The sequence below is a fragment of the Macaca nemestrina genome, chromosome 1 (assembly GCF_043159975.1).
Source record: "Macaca nemestrina isolate mMacNem1 chromosome 1, mMacNem.hap1, whole genome shotgun sequence".
Taxonomy (NCBI): domain Eukaryota; kingdom Metazoa; phylum Chordata; class Mammalia; order Primates; family Cercopithecidae; genus Macaca; species Macaca nemestrina.
This window is the reverse complement of record NC_092125.1, coordinates 166245448-166267721: the sequence shown is the minus strand read 5'-3', so window position 1 is coordinate 166267721 and position 22274 is coordinate 166245448. Positions and strand designations below refer to the sequence as shown.

Below are 22274 nucleotides of genomic sequence, written 5' to 3'. Positions count from 1 at the left end.
CTCTTAAACTTCAGTTGCATTGCATTCTTCAAACATCTTTTTATATTAGGGCTTAATGTGGTTTGAACATTTTGCTAGAATAGTATTCTACTTTTGTCTGAGTGGTCAATTACATCTATCTTTTCCAGCATACAAACTCCAATATATTTAAGAGAATGCAAGAAAAGTTTAGTTATTGAAACAACTAACTCAGCTGATGGGATGAATAACAGAGAGGATTGATCTGAAGATTAAATTAGCGAGATGAAGAGTAGGGGTGAAATTCTTCCAGAAGGTGTAAAAAAATGTGTAACGCAATTGAAAGATTAGAAAAATTAAAACACTGAAAGAGCAGAAATAGATATTATATCAACCATCTAAAAGGAGTCAGAGTAGAGGGAAAAAATAGAGGGGAACAAATATTTAAAGACTAGTGATCAAGAATATTACAGAGTGAAAGAAAGACATAAGATCTCAAGTGGAAAGAACTCAGAGTGCTAAACCCAACATAATTTTTTTTTTCATTTTATCATAAAGTGTGAGGACTTTAAAGCCAAAGAAAAAAGTATAACAATATTTAGGGAGAAAAAGCAAATCACCTAAGGAACAAGAATCAAAAGGACACTAGATATGTCAGTGTCTAAATATAAAATACATATAAAAATACAATAATATAATATCTTCAAATGGAAGAAAGGAAAGAACTTTAAATCCAGAAATGTTTCTCCAGCTAAACTATCATTTAAAAATGAGAGAGAACTGGCTGGGCACAGCGGCTCACACCTGTAATCCCAGCACTTTGGGAGGTCAAGGCGGGTGGATCACCTGAGGTCAGGAGTTCGAGACCAGCTTGGCCAACCTGGTGAAACCCTGTCTCTACTAAAAATACAAAAATTAGCTGGGGATGGTGGTGGGGGCCTGTAATCCCAGCTACTTGGGAGGCTGAGGCAGGAGAATCACTTGAAGCCAGGAGACAGAGGTTGCAGTGAGCCGAGATTGCACCACTGCACTCCAGCCTGGGCAACAAGAGCGAAATTCCATCTCAAAAAAAAAAAAATTAATTGAAATTAAAGTTTAAAAAATTAAAAAGAGAGAGAACTTAAGTAATAAATTCAGAGGAACAAGATATAAGGATAAAACAGAGAGAGAGAAGATGCAAATAAAACACCAAGCAAAACAAGAGGGAAAGAATATTTTCCCCTAGTAAAAGTAAACTTTCAAACCTAGGTAAAATAAACTTATCGTTAAATATTGTAAAAGCTAAAAAATTGGCACAAAAATTTTTTTTAAATTTTAAGTAATAACTATTAAAGAGGTTGAAATAAGAATAAAAAACTTAGCCCAGATGCAGTGGCTCATGCCCATAATCCCAGCACTTTGGGAGGCCAAGGCAGGCAGATCACTTGAAGCCAGGAGTTCCAGACCAGCCTGGCCAACATCGTGAAACCCCGTCTCTACAAAAATACAAAAATTAGCTAGGCATGGTGGTGCACACCTGTAGTTCCAGTTACTTGGGAGGCTGAGGCACGAAAATGGCTTGAGCCCAGGAGGCAGATGTTGCAGTGAGCCGAGATTATGCCACTGAACTCCAGCCTAGGTGACAAAGCAAGACTGTCTCAAAAAGAAAAAAAAAAAAGAATAAAAAACTCATTTACATACAACATGCCCTCCAAAAAAGCCCCAGCCCCAAATTGTTTTACAACTGAATTCTGAATTCAATGTTACTTCAAGTGGCTATGGAAAATATAAAATAAAGAAAGCTGTCTAACCTGTTTCCTAAGACTAATTTAACTTTGGTATTAAAACCAGATAAAGGTAACACAAGGAAAGTTATTGCCTAAATCACTTATGAACATTGACATATAACTTGATGAATGAGAGATGTGGATTCAACACATTTATTAAAAATTAGTGGAGGCCGCACACGCAGTGGCTCACACCTGTAATCCCAGCATTTTGGGAGACTGAGTTGGGTGGATGACTTGCGGTTAGGAGTTCAACACCAGCCTGGCCGACATAGTGAAACCCTGTATCTACTAAAAATAGAAAAATTAGCTGGGCATCGTGGCACGTGCCTGTAATCCCAGCTACTCTGGAGGCTGAGACAGGCGAATCACTTGAATCTGGGAGGTGGCAGTTGCAGTGAGCCGAGATCGTGTGATTGCACTCCAGCCTGGGCAACAGAACATCTCAAAAAAAAAAAAACAAAAAACAAACCTAGTGGTGATACTTTCAGTTTCCAGTCTAGCATCTAAGGCACTTTGGAGGTCATCATTCTGTCATAATAACAAGTAAAAACTCAACAAACTGGAAAATCAATACTTCTTCTTTGACCTATGAGAGAAGCGAGGCTATGTGGCAAGCCACTGCCCTGAAAATTGAAGAGATAGACAGGTAAATACAGAGAATCACAAATTACCATAGCAAAAATCCCCAAGCAGAAAACTTCATGGGAACCAGTGCTGAGGTAGGAAAACCTGAACTGTATGTAACTCACAAATTGCTGGAGGCTCAGAACGGACAAATCTGAGAGTTAAAATCTCCACTGGGGATCAGTCATAGGAGGTCCTCACAGTTTTGTGAGTTTTACCTTAAGGAGCTTGACCAGGGGCTGGGTGCGGTGGCTCACACCCGTAATCCCAACACTTTGGGAGGCTGAGGCAGGCGGATCACTAGAGGTCAGGAGTTCGAAACCAGCCTGGTCAACATGGTGAAACCCCATCTCTACTAAAAATGCAAATTAGCCAGCGTGGTAGTGCATGCCTGTGATCCCAGCTAAGGCTAAGGCAGGATAATCACTTGAACCTGGGAGGCAGAGGTTGCAGTGAGCTGAGATGGTGCCACTGAACTCCAGCCTGGGTGACAGAGCGAGACTGTCTCAGGAGCAAAAATAAATAAATAAATAAATAAATAAATAAATAAATAAATAAATGGAGCTTGACCAGGTTCTCGCAGTGAATATCAGAAAAATCTCTCATGTTTCTCTCAGTGGGAGGGAAAAAGGAACCGTTATAAAATACATCAGAGTTGGCCAGGTGCAGTGGCTCATGCCTTGCAATTCCAGCACTTTGGGAGGCCAAGGCGGGCAGATCACTTGAGGTCAGGAGTTTTGAGACCAGCCTGGCCAACACGACAAAACCCTGTCTCTACTAAAAATAAAATTAGCCAGGCGTGGTGGTGCGTGCCTGTAATCCCAGCTACTTGGAAGGCTAAGGCAGGAGAATCACTTGAATCCAGGAGGCGGAGGTTGCAGTGAACCAAGATCACTCTACTGCACTCCAGCCTGGGTGAGAGAGTGAAACTCCACCTCAAAAAAAAAAAAAAAATACACCAGAGTATTCTGTTCTTAACAAGCCCTGCCCTCCAAGGAAACTGTTTTAACAGGGCTGAACTATTGGAGTTTTATCAGAACCTAACCAACCTGGTGGGAGGAACATATCTAATTCCATCCTAGTCTGGCCTTCTATCTGGAGGGAAAGGAAATACCCAACTCCAATCCCCTTTATTCTTCTAGGTGGGAGAAGGAAAATACCCAACTCCAGCCCACTGTAGCCATCCTATCCCACTTAAGGGGGGAATACTGATAAGCACTGGCAAGTTCCCAGTCCAGAAGCACAGGCTCACAAAAAGACAGGGATGTAATCACAGGGTTATAGAATGCTTCCTCTCCCCCGACACCTTTCTACCACATTACTAAAAGCCCATTTACTGCATATTCTTTTACTCAGTAAATCGTATCCACTTTTCAACAAAAAATTATAAGGCATACTAAAAGGCAAAAAACAAACAAACAACAACAAAATAGCAGTTTGTTGAGACACAGCAAGCATCAGAACCATACTTGCATATGGCAGGGATGTTGGAATTATCAGACCAGGAATTTAAAACAACTATGATTAATATGCTAAGGGTTCTAACAGTTAAAGTAGAAAACCTGCAAAAACCGATGGGCAGGGTAATCAGAGAGATTAGAATTCTAAGAAAGAATCAAAAAAGAAATGCTAGAGATCAAAAACAGTGTATCAAATGAAGAATGTCTTTGATGGGTAATTTGTAAAATAGACATATCTGGGAGAGGAGTTTTTGAGCTTCAAGATACGTCAATAGAAACCGCTAAAACTGAAAAGCAAAGAGAACAAAGACTAAAAAAACATAACAGCATATACAAAATCTGTGGAACAACTACAAAAGATGTAACATACACATAATGGAAATACCAGAAGGTAAAAAAAAAAAAAGAAAAGAATAAAAGAAATACTTGAAACAATAATGAATGACAATTTCTCAAATTAATGTCAGACACCAAACCACAGACCCAGGAACCTTAAAGGACACCAAACAGGGTAAATGGCACCCTCCACCCACAACAAATACTATACCTACATACATCATTCAAACTGCAGAAAATCAAAGATAAAGAAAAAACTCTTGAAAGAAGCCACAGGAAAAAGAAAACTTATGTATATAAGACCAAAGATAAGAATTACATCTAACTTCTTCACAGAAAACATGCAGGCCGGGCGCGGCGGCTGACACGTGTAATCCCAGCACTTTAGGAGGCCGAGGTGGGTGGATCACCTGAGGTTAGGAGTTCAAGACCAGCCTGGCCAACATGGTGAAACCCTGTCTCTACTAAAAATACAAAAATCAGCTGGGCATGGTGGCGTGTGCCTGTAATCCCAGCTACTTGGGAGGCTGATGCAAGAGAATCGCTTGAACCTGGGAGGCAGAGGTTGCAGTGAGCCGAAATCACGCCACTGTACTCCCGCCTGGGTAACACTGTACTCCGCCTGGTTAGACTCCATCTCAAAAAAGAAAAGGAAAAAAAAAAGAAAGAAAGAAAGAAAGAAACCATGCAAGCAAGAAGAGAGTAGAGTAAAATATTTAAAGTATTGAGAGAAAAAAAGCCCACCAACCTAGCAGTCTATACCCTGTGAAATTATCCTTCAAAAGTGAAGGAGAAATAAGGACTTCCCAGATAAAGATTGAATAAATTTGTTGCCAGTAGACCTGCCTAGCAAAAAATGTGAAATGAAGTTTTTCAAAGAGAAGGAAAATGAGATAGGTCAGAAACTTGGAACTATATAGAAAAAGGAAGAACATCAAAGAAGAAATAAGTGAAGGTAAAACACAAACTTTAATTACTCTGGTTTTTTTTTTTTTTTTTTCTTGTGACAGAGTCTCGCTCTGTCACCATGCTGGAGTGCAATGGCATGATCTTGGCTCACTGCAACTTCCAACTCCCTGGTTCAAGCAATTCTCCTGCCTCAGCCTCCCAAGTAGCTGGGATTACAGGTACGTGCCACCACACCCAGCTAATTTTTGTATCTTTAGTAGAAACGGGGTTTCACTATGTTGGCGAGGATGGTTTCGATCTCCTGACCTCGTGATCTACCCGCCTCGGCCTCCCAAAGTGCTGGGATTACAGGCGTGAGCCACTGCGCCCAGCCGATTATTCTTATTCTTTTTTTTTTTTTTTTTTTTTTTTTTTTGAGACAGAATTTCCTTCTTGTTGCCCAGGCTGGAGTTCAGTGGTGATCTCGGCTCACCACAACCTCTGCCTTCCAGGTTCAAGTGATTCTCCTGCCTCAGCCTCTCTACTAGCTGGGATTACAGGCATGTGCCACCACGCCCACCTAATTTTGTATTTTTAGTAGAGACGGGGTTTCTCCATGTTGGTCAGGCTGGTCTCGAACTCCCAACTTCAGGTGATTCACCTGCCTCAGCCTCCCAAAGTGCTGGGATTACATCCATGAGCCACCGTGCTTGGCCAATTATTCTTATTCTTAATCGACTTAACAGCAGTTTATTCAAAACAACAATAGTAACAATGTATTTGATTACATATGTTTGTGTATTATAAATGCTTATGCATGCTTATATATAAGTGAAATGAATGATAGCAATGAATCCCAGCAAGGGATAACAGGGAGGACTTTGGATTATTTTGCTATTTAAGGTATTTCTGCTACTCATGAAGCAGTATATTGTTATTTGAAAGGGGACTTAAATTAGTTGTAAATGTATATTGCAAACAGTAGAGCAAACACTAAAAACCATTTTAAAAGAAATGTAACTGATATGCTAAAAAGGGGCAGAAAATGAAATCATATAAACTGATCAATTAAAACCACAAATGGCAGAAAAAGAATGACAAAACAAGGGATAGATGACAAAGGCAACAAATAGAAAATAGTAACACATGTAGTACATATTACTCCAACTCCATCAAGTTATTTTGAACATCACTGGACTAAAAACAGCAATTACAAAACAGTCAAAGTGGATAAAAAACAAGACTCAACTATAGTTGTCGATAAGAAACCAACTTTAAATATATAGACATATAGACTGGCACAGTAGCTCATGCCTGTAATCCCAGCACTTTGGAAGGCTGAGGCAGGCGGATCACTTGAGGTCAGGAGTTCAAGACCAGCCTGGCCAACATAGTGAAACTCTGTCTCTCCTAAAAATACAAAAATTAGCTGGGCGTGGTGGTGCACGCCTATCATCTCAGTTACTTGGGAGGATGAAGCAGGAGAATCGCTTGAACCCAGGGGGTGGAGGCTGCAGTGAGCCGAGATCACATCACTGCACTCCAGCCTGTGAGACACAAGGAGACTCCGTCTCATAATAAATAAATAAATTTTAAAATAGACACATATAGAGCAAATGTAAACAGATAGAGAAAGATATGCCATGTTAACATTAGCCAAAAAGCTGGAGTGGCTGTATTAATTTCAGACAGAATGGACTTCGAAGCAGAGAAAGTTATCAGTGGCAACTGGGAGCATTACTTAATGATAAAGGAGTCTATTCTCAAAGAAAACATAACAATCTTTAATGTGTATGGACTTAACAACAATCAAAATGCATGAGCCAAAAACTGATAGCACTGCAAGGAGAAATGGATGAATCCACTATCATAGTCAGACTTCAAGACCACTGTGTCAGAAATGGACAGATGCTGCAGACAGGACAAAGACTGCAGACAGAAAATCATTAAAGACATAGTTGAACTCAACAGCATCCTCAATCAACTAAACATAATTGACATCTGTAGCCAAATTCATCTAACAACAGCATAATACACATTCTTCTCATGCTTATATGGAACATTCACCAAGATAGACCATATTCTGGGCCATAAAATACTCTTTAACAAATTTAAAAAAATAGATATCATGCACTGTCTGCTCCCAGACCACAGGGGAAATAAACTAGAAATCGTAACAGAAAGATAGCTGGAAAATCCCAAAATAGAGATTAAACAACAACTTCTAAATAAAACATTGGTCAAAGAATAAGAGATCAATATCTCAAGAGAAATTTTGAAATAGTTTGAACTAATTTGAAAATAAAAATAAAACATCAAAATTTATGGAATGCAGCAAAATCAGTGCTTAGAGGAAAATTTATAACATTGAATGAATACATTAGAAAAGAAGAGAGGTCTAAAAATCAATAATCGAAGCTTTTGCCTTAGGAAACTAAAAAAATAATGGATCAAATAACCCCAAAGTAAGCAAGTAGTAATAATAATAAAAATCAGAGCAGAAATAAATGAAATTCAAAACTGGAATAAAGAGATAAATTAATGAAACCAAAAGCTGATTCTTTAAAAAGATCAATAAAATTTATAAAATTTCTAGCCAGGTTAACTAAGAAAAAGAGAGAAAGAGGATGAAAATTACCAATATCATAAATAAAAAGGGGCTCTCATCACTGATCCCATGTTATCAAAAGGATAATAATCAAATACTATGAACAACTCTGTGCCCACAAATTTGATAATCTAGATGAAATGGACCAATTCATTGAAAGACACAATCTGCCAAAACTAACACAAGAGGAAATAGACAATTTGAATAGGTCTATACCTATTAATGAAATTGAATCAATAATGAATAACCTTCCAAAGCAGAAGGAACTAGCCTCAGATGAGTTCACTGGTGAATTCTACCATATGTTTAAGGAAAAGAAATCATACTAATTATCTACAATCTCTTCCAGGAGATAAAGCCAGAGAAAACACTTCCAAACTTATTCTGTTAGGCCAAATACCAAAACCAAAAATATTACAAGAAAAAAAAAATGGCAGGCCAGTATCTCACATGAACATAGATGCAAAAATCCTCAACAAAATATTAGCAAATCAAATCCAACAATATATGAAAAAAAATTATCCTCCATGACCAGTGTAGTGGGATTTACTCCAGGTATGCAAATCTGGTTCAATATTTAAAAATCAGTTAATGTGACTGAGCATGGTGGCTCATGCCTATAATCCCAGCACCTTAGGGGGCCGAGGTGGGAGGATCGCGTGAGCCCAGGAGTTTGAGACCAGTCTGGGCAACATAGCAAGACCTTGTCACTACTTTTTTTTTAAATTAAAAAAAAAGAAAAAATCAAATAATGCAATTCATTATATAACAGGCTAAAGAAGAAAATCAGATGATCATATCAATAGATGCAGAAAAGGCATTTGACAAAAGCCAACATGCATTCATGATTAAAAACTTTTGGCAAACTAGGAAGAGAAGGGAATTTCATCTACTTGATAAAAAAAAATCTGCAAAAGCCCTACAGTTAATATCATATTTAATGATGAGAAACTGGAAGTTTTTCCACTAAGATAAGGAACAAACCAAGGATATACCCTCTCACCCACTGTATTGGTGAAACAATAGACAAATAAATCAATGATATAGAATAGATAATCAAGAAATAGGCCCACATAATTATATTCAAGTGATTTTACAAATCAACAATGGTAATACAATGGAGCAAAGACAGTCTTTTCAGCAAATGGTGCTGGAACAACTGGACATATATATGCAAAAATAAGTGAATCATAGACCTTAACTCTTCACAATAAATTAACTCAAAGTGCATCATAGACTTAACTATAAAATGAAAAACTATATAACTTTCAGAAGATAACATAGGAGGAAATGTAGATGACATTGGGTATGGCAATGACTTTTTAGATACAAGACCAAGGACATGATCTATGAAAGAAAGAATTGGTATGCTGAACTTCATTAGAATTAAAAATGTCTGCTCTGTGATAGACACTATCGAGAGAGTGAGAAGACACAGACTACAGAAAATATTTGCAGAAGACATACTTTATAAAGCACTGTTATCCAAAATATACAAAGAACACTTAAAAGTTAACAATAAGAAAAGGGACAACCAATCAAAAATGAGCAAAAGATGCAACTGATACCTCGCCAAAGAAGATGGCAAATAAGCATGTAAAATGATGACCAACATCATATGTTATTAGACAATTGCAAATTAAAGCAACAATGAGGTATCACTATACACCTACTAGAATGGCTAAAATCTAAAACACTGAGAACACAAAATGCTGGCAAGGATGTGGAGTAACAAAAACTCTCATTCAATGCTAATGGGCATGCCAATGGAAGAGCCACTTTGGAGAAATTGGCAGTTTCTTACAAAACTGAACATACTCTTACCATATGATCTAGCAATCACACTCTTTGGTACTTACCCAAAAGAGCTCAAAATGTATATCCACACAAAAACCTGCACATGAATGTTTACATGGTTTTGTCTACAATTGCCAAAACTTGGGGGAAAAAAACCCAAGATATTATTCAGTAGGTGAATAGATAAATAAATGGTGGTCCTTGTAGATAATTAAATATTACTTGGTGGTAAAAACAAATGAGTTCTCAAACCACAAAAAGATTTGGAGCACCCCTAAATGCATGTAACAAAGTGAAAGAAGCCAATCTGAAAAGGCTACATACCGGCTGTCCGCGGTGGCTCACGCCTGTAATCCCAGCACTTTGGGAGGCTGAGATGGGCGGATCACGAGGTCAGGAGATAGAGACCATCCTGGCTAACACGGTGAAATCCCATCTCTACAAAAAATTAACCGGGCGTGGTGGTGGGCGCCTGTAGTCCCAGCTACTCGGGAGGCTGAGGCAGGAGAACGGCATGAACCCGGGAGGCGGAGCTTGCAGTGAGCTGAGATCTCGCCACTGCACTCCAGTCTGGGGGACAGAGCGAGACTCCGTCCCCCCGCAAAAAAAAAAAAAAAAAAAAAAAAAAAAAAAAAAAAAAAAAAAAAGAGGCTACATACTGTATGATTCCAGATATATGATGTTGTGGAAAAGGCAGAACTATAGATAAAGGATTTAGTGGTTGCCAAGGGTGGAGGAAGGGAGAGATGAATAAATGAAGCATAGAGGACTTTTAGGGCAGTGAAACCACTCTGTATGATACTATAATAGTGAATACATGTTATTATACATTTGCCTAAACCCATAGAATGTACAACATCAAGAATAAACCCTAATGTAAATGATGGACTTTGGTGATAATGATGTGTCAATGTAGGTTCATCGATTGTAACAAATGTTCCACTTTGATACAGGATTTTGATATTAGGAGAGGCTGTGCATATGTAGGGACAGAGGTATATGGGATATCTCTATACCTTCTGCTCAATTCTGTTTAGAACCTAAAACTGTTTCTAAAAAATAAAGTCTATTTTTCAAAAGTCTCAGTCAAAAAAGAAAACTACAGAATGATCAAGTAGGGTTGATCCCAAGAATACAAGGATGGGTCAATATCAGAAAAATGTATCCATGTAATTTATCACATTAGAACTGAAAGAGAGAAAAAAAAAAAGGATATGTTTTTACCAGATGTAAAAAAAAAAAAAAAAAAAAAAAAGTTAAAAAAACTTTAATAAATAAAAGGATTTCATAAAAATAAAAACTCTGAAAACTATGAATAAAAGAAAACTTTTTAGCATTTTAAAGACTTTCTACCAAAATCATGCAGCATACATGATCTCAAGAAAACGATATAGGCACGTTCTCTTGAAAACTTGCAATAAGATAGGAACCAAAAAAGGAAATAAGGAATTTAATTCAAAGATTGTAAAGAGGATATGTTTTAAGTGTGTTGCTAATAAAATTATTTACATGAAACATTCAGCAAGGGTAGCAGACAAATTATTAGTTTAGTAGGTTTGCCAGAATAACGCACACAGATTAGCAGTAGAAAAAGTAGTGGAAAATAAAATGCCATTTAAAGAGCAAACCAAAAGTATTGGCCAGGTGTGGTGGCTCATACCTGTAATCCCAGCACTTTGGGAGCCAAGGTGGATGGATCACTTGAGGTCGGGAGTTCAAGACCAGCCTGGCCAACATGGTGAAACCCCGTCTCACTGAAAATACAAAACTCAGCCAGGCGTGGTGGTGAATGCCTATAATCCCAGCTACAGGGGAGGCTGAGGCAGGACAATCGCTGGAATCCAGGAGGCAGAGGTTGCAGTGAGCCAAGATCACACCACTGCACTCCAGCCTGGGTGACAGAGTGAGATGGTCTCAAAAAAAAAAAAAAAAAAAAAAAGGCCAGGCACAGTGGTTCATGGCTGTAATCCTAGCATTTTGGGAGGCCGGGGCAGGTGGATCACCTGAGGTCAGGAGTTCAAGACCAGCTTGGCCAACATGGTGAAACCTCATCTCTACTAAAATACAAAAATTAGACGGGCATGATGGCAGGTGCCTGTAATCCCAGCTACTCAGGAGGCTGAGGCAGGAGAATCGCTTGAACCCAGGAGACACTAGTTCCAGTAAGCTGAGATCACGCCACTGCACTCCAGCCTGGACAGCTGAGCGAGACTCCGTCTCAAAAAAAACAAAAAAAAGTATAAAGGGTCTAGGAATTAACCTAACAAAGAACACATAGAAACTTTAAGGTGAAATTTTTAAAACTCCATTAAATGATATAGAAGATGACTCTGACAAACAGATGCTAAAAGCTATACGGAAGTATAAAGTTTCATGAATATACAGGCCGGGCGCGGTGGCTCAAGCCTGTAATCCCAGCACTTTGGGAGGCCGAGGCGGGCGGATCACAAGGTCAGGAGATAGAGACCACAGTGAAACCCCGTCTCTACTAAAAATACAAAAAATTAGCCGGGCGCGGTGGCGGGCGCCTGTAGTCCCAGCTACTCAGGAGGCTGAGGCAGGAGAATGGCGGGAACCCGGGAGGCGGAGCTTGCAGTGAGCCGAGATCGCGCCACTGCACTCCAGCCTGGGCAACAGCGTGAGACTCCGTCTCAAAAAAAAAAAAAAAAATAAATAAATAAATAAATAAATAAATAAATAAAGTTTCATGAATATCTAAGACCATTTTGAAAAAAAGAAGAGCGCCGGGCATGGTGACTCACACCTGTATTCCCAGCACTTTGAAAGGCTGAGGCAGATGAATCACTTGAGTCAGGAGTTGGAGACCAGCCTGGCCAACATGGTGAAACCCCATCTCTACTAAAAATACAAACAATTAGCCAGGCATGGTGGCACACGCTTGTAATCCCAGCTACTTGGGAGGCTGAGGCAGGAGAATCGCTTGAACCCCAGAGGCAGAGGTTGCAGTGAGCCAAGATTGCACCACTGCATGCCAACCTAGGCAACAGAGGGAGACTCTGTCTCAAAATAAATAAATAAACAAAATAAAGAAGAGCAAAAAGGAAAGGACTTCGCTGACTAAATAGTCAGACATTACAAAGCCTGGTAACATGAACACTATTTTCTGGTAAAATGGTCAACCCAGACACAGACCCATGATTATGTGAAACTTGGTATATGACAGGGATGAGATGCCAAATGTGATGACATAGGGAAAAATTGACTCACCAGGTGGAAAAGTAGTAAAATTTATTCTCCCCCATAAAAAAAAAACCCTTTTGTTGGATTTGAATTTAAAAACCTAAATGTGAAAGGTAAAACAAAACCAATAGGAGAAAATGTAGTTGAGTATCTTCATGACCCTAGAATAGAAGGATTTCATAAATAAGATGTAAAGTACACAAGCCATGGATAAATTTACCAAGATCAAAGTAGCTATATATGTGTCATTAAGTTATCAGAGAGTTGACAGGCTAGGGTAAGAAACTGTTGAAAACTGGTAAGTTAAGACTAAAATCTAGAATACAAAAAGCTGTCTACAAATCAGAGAGAATGAAGGAAACCCAATGGAAATGAGTGAAGTATATGAATTGGCAGTTCACAGAAGGAGAAAGTCAAATAACTAGTAATATATGAAAAGAAACTCAGCTTCATAAGAAATCAGAAAAATGGCGGGGTGCGACGGCCCACACCTGTAATCCCAGCACTTTGGGAGCCCGAGGCAGGTGGATCACCTGAGGTCAGGAGTTTGAGACCAGCCTGGCCAATATGGTGAAACCCCATCTCTACTAAAAATACAAAATTAGTCGGGTGTGGTGGCACACGCCTGTAGTCCCAGCTACTCGGGAGGCTGAGACAGGAGAATTGCTTGAACCTGGGAGGCGGAGGCCGCAGTGAGCTGAGATGGTGCCACTGCACTCCAGCCTGGGCAAGATAGAGCAAGACTCCATCTCAAAAAAAAAAAAAAAAAAACTCAGAAAAATGAAAATAAAACCACAATTAAATACCACGTTATATATACCAGATTGATAAAAATTAGAAAATCAGAAAATATTGGTGGAGAAATGAGAGCTTTCATGCTTTTCTTGCTGGAATGTCAACTGGCTATTTTAGAGATAAATCTGGCAGTATTTTGTAAAACAATATGTGAATTTGCTCTATAATCAAGCAATTCTATGCATATATATCCAGAAACACAGAAACATTCTTGCACAGGCACACAAGAGAACATGCAAGAGAATATTCATTGCATCCTTGTTTGTGTTTGCAAACACTCCAAAAGAACTTCCTGCTTGTCACTCAAATATTGGACAAGTAAAGGGTTTAGGTAGCAGTCTGAAAAAATGAGTCGGATTTACATAATAGCAAGCAGGATGTTTATGTCGCAGAAACATAATGTTGAGTGAAAAAAAGAAAAAGCATTAGATTTATCTCCCAATACATTTCATAAAAATTCAACACATATGCACAAAATAACACTAAATTTCAAGGATAGGAATTTGTCTAAATAAATATATGAAAGATGGATTAGAAAGATGCCTAATATATTCACAAAGATTAGGCACCTTTGAGGCTATAGAAATAGAAAAAGGAATGGAGCCAGGCATGTTGGCTCATGCCTGTAATCCAAGCACTTTGAGAGGTTGAGGCAGGAGGATCACTTGAGCCCAGGAGTTTGAGATCAGCCTGGGCAATGTAGCAAAACCTTGTCTCTCTCTAACAAAAAAAATAAAAAATTAGCTGTGTGTAGTGACATGCACTTGTGATCCCAGCTACTCAGAAGGCTAAGGTGGGAGGATCACTTGAATCTGGGAAGTCGAGGCTGCAGTGATCTGTGCCTATGCCACTGCACTCCAGCCTGGGTGACAGAGCAAGACCCTGTCTCAAGAAAAAAAAAAAAGAAGAAGAAAAAGAGAAAGAGAGAGAGAAAAAAAAGAAGGAAGGAAGGAAGGGAGGAAGGAAGGAAGGAAGGAAGGAAGGAAGGAAGGAAGGAAGGAAGGAAGGAAGGAAGGAAGGAAGGGAGGGAGGGAGGGAGGGAGGGAGGGAGGGGAGGAAAGGGAGGAAGGGGAGGAAAAGAAAAAAGAAAAGAGAGAGAAAGGAATGGAAGATGAAGGGGAAAATAATTGTGCACATGACATTTTATATAATGTTTGAACAAGCTGATGTTAGTCCTCCATGAACTGAGAAATGGAATGAACTTAAATCTGTGACTCCAAAGTCTTTAAAAGTAAGTAGATATTCTTCCAAAAACTTCGTTGGGATAAACTGGCTTTTTTTGTTGTTGTTTAAACCTTTATCCCTCCTCTTTTTTAATTTTGTTTCTCCTCTTTCTGCCCGATAAAGGGTTGCTGGCTCCTCACCAGGTCTCTGCAAACTCAGAGAGCATGGACAGCATTCTGGTGACTTGGCAGCCTCCCAGGAAAGATCTCTCTGCTGTTCAGGAGTACGTGGTGGAATGGAGACAGCTCCATCCAGGGGATGACACACAGATCCCTCTAAACTGGCTGCGGAGTCCCCCCTACAATGTGTCTGCTCTGATTTCAGGTACCTAATTGTTCACCTTCCTTCCGGAAGGTTACTAAGTTCACATTTGTTTGGGGAAACTGCAGGGAACAGCCAGAACCCTGCCTTCAATTACAGGTGGCTAGATGATAAGAGAGACCGATGACCTAGAGTCCATCCAGCAGCACTTCAGAATACTCCACTGTAGACATAAATGACCAACTGGTTGACTAAAAACTCTATTATTTATGGAAAATCCATATCCCTAGCACAATGCCGAAGAAGATGAATGAATAATTGAACCAAACAAGTATGGCTGAGAGCTAAGTTAACTGGCCAGTGTAATAGACACCTTTGTTTATCATAGCACACTGCATGATAATACATGATGCCATCCTTAACTGTGTGGGGAATTCATTTATTTAATAACTCTCAAAGCAATCATTTTCAGTAAGAGTCGGTATGGTCCTTGTATAAATGAGGAAACCAGGAAATCCTTCATTCCCAATTTTGCTACTTACTGTGTAGTAATAAATTCAGAATTATCTATATGACAATTGGTATTTCTAATCCTCAGTTTCCTAATCTGTCAGTGGTAGAATCAAGTGAGAGGACGCATTTGAAAATACATTAAAATGATTGGGCAGAACTTAGTTAATGTCATTGTTAAGCATAAATTCAGCACTGAATTGAATCAGTGGTTTAAAGTTCTGGCTCTGCAGCCATACTACCTGGGTTTGAGTCTTGGCTCTGTCTGTGTGATCTAGGGCAAGTTCCTTAACCCCTTTGTGCCTCAGTTTCCTCATCTGAAAAATTAGGATAATACTATTACCTACCTCGTTGGGTTATTGTGAAGACTAGCTGAATTACTTCATGGAAAACATTTTGAACAGTGCCTAATACATTTTAAGGGCTCAGTAATTTAGCTCTCATCAATATTACTATTATTACATGAGACAGAGCGAATATTTTAAGGTTTTCAAGCTCTAAATCCTGTAATGTCTCTATAACAATCATTACACCTGTCTAGGAGGATATACACACCCTGCTTAAGGTGACAAGATTTATATAAATGAAATAAATATCACACTGCATGATTATACATGAGTCCATCCTTAACTGCATACTCTTTAACAGTCTTGCTGCTCAGAGTTCTAGCAGGTTAATTTTTCATCACTACCCTTAAATAGAATGCTGCCTACATAACCCAGTAAGCATCCAAAGGAAGATGACCGAGTTATTAGGAGCTTGGAACTTCTAATCTGGAAACCATTTAGCCTGGAAAAGAGAATTCTAGATGGGCATGGGAATGGGACGGCTTGATGGCTGTTGCTGGTTTTGACTTTACACACACAAGAGTATGTTTCCTTTGTTGCTCTGGGGAGAAAAACTAAAGTCCTGTGTGGAAATTATAAAAGAAGTAGCTATCAGCTCAATTTTGAAAAAGAAGTTTCCTGCCTTTGATGGTCTCTAATGGGACAATCGATTACCTTTCAAGGTAGTATGTTCCCTGTCCCTAGAGTTGTTGCAGTAGAACCAGTTTTCTTTCAGGGCTGTTATGCCCATCAAATCAGGTGAAAGTGAACAGAAGAAGCATTTACCAAACTTTAAGCTGCTATGAAATTGTAAACATTATTATAAGCTGTATTAGGACTTATCCCTGTGGGATAGTTTGAACTATATGGCAAGAGAGATGTTTTCCATACTTAGTGAAATAAGTGTCTTTATGCACTTTAGAAATAATATTCATTTGAATAAAATCAATATACTAGGCTGGGCACGGTGGCTCACGCTTGTAATCCCAACACTTTGGGAAGCGGAGGTGGGCAGATCCCCTGAGGTCAGGAGTTCGAGACCAGCCTGGCCAACATGGCGAAACCCCATCTCTACTACAAATACAAAAATTAGTTGGGCGTGGTGGTGGGCGCCTGGAATCCCAGCTACTCAGGAGGTTAAGGCGGAATAATTGCTTGAACCCGGGAAATGGAGATTGCAGTGAGCCGAGATTATGCCATTGCACTCCAGCCTGGGTGACAGAGTGAGACTCCATCAAAAAAAAAAAATCCATATACTAATGAATAAAATGACTTTATTAAAGTTGTTCTCCTGCTTGGAAACACTTGGTTAGGTATTAATTTGTGTTGATGTTACAGTCTGGAAATAAACACTTAAATATTATTTTAACAATTCATGGTTATTATTAATTCAAAATGGCCCCCCCAGTCAGTAAAATCACTCACTGTTACTGATTTTCACCAGCCTTTTCCCAGCATCTGGCTGGGGCAGATTTGGGCATTTTGGAGTGGGCCAGAATACAGCCCAGCTCTTGATTTATAGGTTGGTGGAGGCTAGGCTAGAGACTAGTGCTGTCCTGTCTGGGTGAAAATGCTTCTGACCATATAGAGCCACTCCTTTTACAAATACATAACATCATGGTGTCTAGAAAACCTTCCCTGCGCCTAGAGTTGTTGGGGGCCCTCTTCCACCCTCTTTTGCCTTCTTCCTCGTTACCAGTCATTTAATGTTTGCCTTCTCCGACACTTACGAGGTGAAATTAGCTTTCTGCAGAAAAACCACCGAAGTGATGGTTTATAAACATGGGGGCAGGGACTTTGCTGAAGGGTACTAGGTATGTATGTATGTATGTGAGTGGGGGGAAATGAGTCTGGAAATTGCAGCCAGACTCTAGAAAGGAAATAAAAGTCTTAGGAGTATGGGCTTCATCCACTGAAGGTTTTGAGGTGGGGAGCAGATATTGTTAGGGAGTATTCATACAAGAATCAGCCAGTAAAATAGGAGTTCTTGAGGCCAGAACTGGGGAACAAGCTTGCTACGAGGGCTCTACTCTTGGTGGAAAGGGAAATGTCAGCTGAGTTCCGGAGCCACTGTCTTCTCTCCTCCACTAAAGGTGAGCCATTCACAAAAATAAACTACAGCTTCTAATGCAGCAGTTTTCAAGGCCTCTGTCCTGAATTCACATTTTGGATGGCAAAATACAAGGGAACTGTCTGCCTAATGAGCTTATCTGGAACTCCCATGCCTCCATAAGGCAGTGGTTGGTTGGCCCCTTTCATGACTAGGGGCAGAACAGCTAGGCACTGGGGCCTGAAAGCTACTCACTGGCCCCTCCCACATGAAATATGATTTCATATTCCATGTTGCCCTTTGGGCTTCTTGGTGTCAATCCCACCCATGAGGAGTCTTTGGATTACCATACTAAGCTGACTGTGTCCTTTTCTCCACTTCACTTAGTTCATGAACTCAAATTGGAATTTAACCATGGCATGTGTTCTGATCTTGTCATGGTCTCTTCTGACAGCACTGGTTGTGCAACTGAGTTTTATGTGCTATTTGCTGGAATATTTAATGGGCAATGGATTTTCATATAAAACACACATAATTTAATAAACTATTCTATGATATAAAATTATTCTTCCTGAAAAAAAAAAAGTTAAACCCTAATCAACTGTCAGCGTAGGGGACCCTGGCTACCTATCGGCTGGGCATTAATCAATACTGGAGAGGGTCCTTACTTTGCCTCCCTGATACTATAGTTACCTAGTAGGAGTTATCTCTTTTGCCTTTAAATGTTCATTTGAAATGTAAAAGTATATCAGGAGAGGTATCTATGAAAGGGGCCTTCATTCACAAGCAGTAGAAATCTGAGATTCATGGAAACAAGGAATTCTGGCGGGGAAGAAAGACTTGCCAATAGGCTTCATGACTGACAGAAAATTGAAAGTGTGGTGGTTTAAAAGCCAGGAAGGAGCATTAACAATTCCCAAGTACCTTTTAAATCTTCCAGGCTGGGAAGCAACTGAAATCTAACTGGAACATAGAGGGAGAGGAGATGGGGTAACAAGGGGTTGGATTGCACCCAGAGCACCCTGGTTAGTTATGCCTCAGTGTATCATCTGCCCTGTCAGATCTTGGTAAGCATTACGGAATTAGAAAAGCCATTCAGGTTCTATGCCTGCAAAATTCCAGCCTCACTTTCCTGTAAACTGCAAATGTTTTATTTGTAGAAATCAAAAGGTTTTTTTTTCTTGAAGGTAAGTTGTTTGGTTTGTTTCAAAAGCAGTCGGGGGTGTGTGTGTGTGTGTGTATGTGTGTGTGGGGGGTTATATTTAAATCTGTGTTGGAAGTCAAATAGCTTTTGTCTCCTTCTTAATCATGGTGATATCGTTTGTTTATATGGAAAGAAACTCAGGTTCGTTGGTTGGTTGGTTGATCTCATCCTTTGAAGTTGGGAGCAGTCACTTCCAGAAGCCAACGTCATGGCAAATCAGATGCTGAGAATTTGTAACATAGGTCATCAGTCCAGACTGTGCTTGAACCATCTTTAAACTAGGAAAAGGCAAGAAACACCTTGAAAGCATTTGTATCAGATAATAAAAAGGCTGCCTTTAGTGACTCACCAGTAATGGCACGGCTGTTAAGGGAATTCCCTTTTCCTTGCAGAGAACATAAAACCCTACACCTGTTATGAAATCCGTGTGTATGCACTCTCAGAGGATCAAGGAGGATGCAGCTCCATCCTGGGTAACTCTAAGCACAAAGGTGAGTCTTGGAACCTTTTGCCAAATTTTGCTTTAATGATTTGGATTTGGAGGGTGACAGAAGCCTCCTGTGCCCTACTTTACAGCACCACTGAGTGGCCCCCATATTAATGCCATCACAGAGGAAAAGGGGAGCATTTTAATTTCATGGAACAGCATTCCAGTCCAGGAGCAAATGGGCTGCCTCCTCCATTACAGGATATACTGGAAGGAACGGGACTCCAACTCCCAGCCTCAGCTCTGTGGTATGTGTGAGAACCAAATGCAGTGAGTGGGGCCTTCTTGTTTGGATGTCAGGAAAACACAAGGAGGTATGCGTGCATATCTACACACATGTGCTAGCACAATGCCTGGCACATAGTAAGTACTCCATAAATACTTGTAAAGTTAACTGAATGAATAATTAGAAAAGACATCTAAACACACAAACAGAAAGTTATTGAATATGCGTTATGTGCCAAGCAAATTGCTAAGGATACAGAAATGAAGTAAATGGACTATTGACTTATTTGTTTTTTTTTTTGAGACAATGCCTCACTCCGTTGCCCAGGCTGAGTGCAGTGGTGCAATCACAGCTTACTGCAGCCTTGACCTCCCTGGGCTCAAGCAATCCTTCTGCCTCAGCCTCCTAAGTAGTGGGAACTACAGGTACATGCCACCATGTCCAGCTAATTTTTAATTTTTTTTTGTAGAGACAGAGCCTCCCTGTGTTGTCCAGGCTGGTCTACCAACTCCTGGGCTCAAGCAATTTGCCTACCTCGGCCTCCCAAAGTGCTGGGATTACAGGCGTGGGCCATAGCGCCCTGCCAATCCTGTATAGGCTTTGAGGTTCACAAGAAATGCATTTGGAGAACTTTTAAATCCCAACATTTGCAATTACTATTATAGCATATTATTTTCTTCTTAAAATGGATAAAATATGATGCAGTTTAAGTAACACTTTATGGCCCAAAATTATTCTATAAGTATAAAGCTAAAGCAATTAAAATAAACTCTAGCTAGAGTGTTGTCTCAAATGATGTCATGGATCACTCATTCATGTATAGTTCCAAGTCACTTGCCACACTTGATGTTCCAATCTTTGATTTATTCGGAGTTTTTGTTTTTCTTGACTTGACCTTCTCTCTATTTTGTAAGAAGCTAGCTTTCAGGAACATTTATCATAAAGAAGGAACATTTGTATTTCTTTATGAGAGTTAGTAGGTCCAAGAAGAATGCAACAAAGCCACCCTGAGATGCAGCTGCCAGAGAGCTGCCTGCAGGGGTGATTTTCACCTGGGAAGCTTGAGGAGTTGTTCTTCTCTCTTGACTTTAAGAGGTCCACAGTGTGACTTTAAAAGCTGGTTAATTTTTATTATATAAATAATACTAAAACATAAAAATAACTCAGAAAGACATAAAAAGAAAATTCATCTTCCCTTCACACTTAGGCTGTTAACAGTCCCTTGTGTATTCCTCCAGAAAAAAAACAATTGATGCATATACAAGAAAATAGTTGAGATCTTTTTCAGTATTCTGATCTACACCTTGCTTTTACCTCTCAAAAATACATGCTAGAGACCCTTCTACATCTGTCTATGTGAACTTACGTCATTCTTTTTTATCAGCTCTGTAGTGTGCCATCATAAGGGCTTATGGTCATTTGTTGAATGAATTCACCATTGATAAACAGAACATATCACTGATCAGAACTTCTTCCCCTGGACTTGTCCCAGAGTAAGTCCATTCTGAAATGCACCCCAAGAGGTAAGGAATCAATTGATCTCTTCTGGAGGCATCTGGAATTCCTCATGTGAAATTTGCCCCCCAAATAACTTTCCTTTTGGCAGAGTTTAAACTGAGATACCTGTTTGCAACCACAAAGATCAACATGGTCTGTTGATTCTTTTATTATTATTATTATTTATTATTATTATTATTTTTGATACAGAGTCTTGCTCTGTTGCCTAGGCTAGAGTGCAATGGCATGATCTCAGCTCACTGCAACCTCTACCTCCCGGGTTCAAGTGATTCTCCTGCCTCAGCCTCCTGAGTAGCTGGGATTACAGACATGCACCACCATGCCCTGCTAATTTTTGTATTTTTAGTAGAGGAGGGGTTTCACCATGTTGGCCAGGCTGGTCTTGAACGCCTAACCTCTGGTGATCCACCTGCCTTGGCCTCCCACAGTGCTGAGATTACAGGTGTAAGCCACTGAGCCCAACCTCTTTTTTTTTTTTTTAACAGTAAGCCATCTACTTTAATAGTAAAAGTCTCTTGAGTCTGTTAATTCTTAACACTGCTCTTGTGGATGTTGAAGAAAATGCCTTCCTTATTTTGTCATAAATCTGATGACTCTAAAGCCTGCATAAGGGTATTTAAAAATAAGCTAAAAGGGGAGGGAGAGTGCAGATTCACAGTCCTATTTTATACTAGTTTAGGTTAAATTTCCATTTAATTCAGTAAGTATCTGTTGATGGATAAGACCTAGTCCCTATCTTCGACAAGCTCACAGTCTATAAGGGAGATAGAAAAGTACACAGAAGGAGGCTGGGCATGGTGGCTCACGCCTGTAATCACAGCACTTTGGGAGGCCCAGGTGGGCAGATCGTTTGAGCCCAATAGGTCAAGACCAGCCTGGGCAACAGGGTGAAACCCTGTCTCTACCAAAATTACAAAAAATTAGCCAGGCATGATGGTGTGCACTTGCAGTCCCAGCTACTCGGGAGGCTGAGGTGTGAGGATCACTGAGCGGCAGAGGTTGCAGTAAGCTGAAATCGCACCACTGCATTCC

General features: G+C 39.8%; 1 protein-coding gene across 3 annotated transcripts in view; it reads left to right on the top strand.

Annotated features, from left to right (window-relative positions):
• Positions 1-22274, top strand: part of LOC105498469 (interleukin 12 receptor subunit beta 2) — a 98977-nt gene that overhangs the window by 50204 nt on the left and 26499 nt on the right. For 2 of the 3 annotated variants that reach the window (XM_071091470.1, XM_071091474.1), the window contains exons 10-12: positions 14784-14984; positions 19404-19502; positions 19588-19746. In XM_071091470.1, the coding sequence (XP_070947571.1) occupies positions 14784-14984; positions 19404-19502; positions 19588-19746 (459 nt within the window). The remainder of the gene's footprint in view (positions 1-14783; positions 14985-19403; positions 19503-19587; positions 19747-22274) is intronic. The other variant, XM_071091477.1, reaches the window with a different exon arrangement.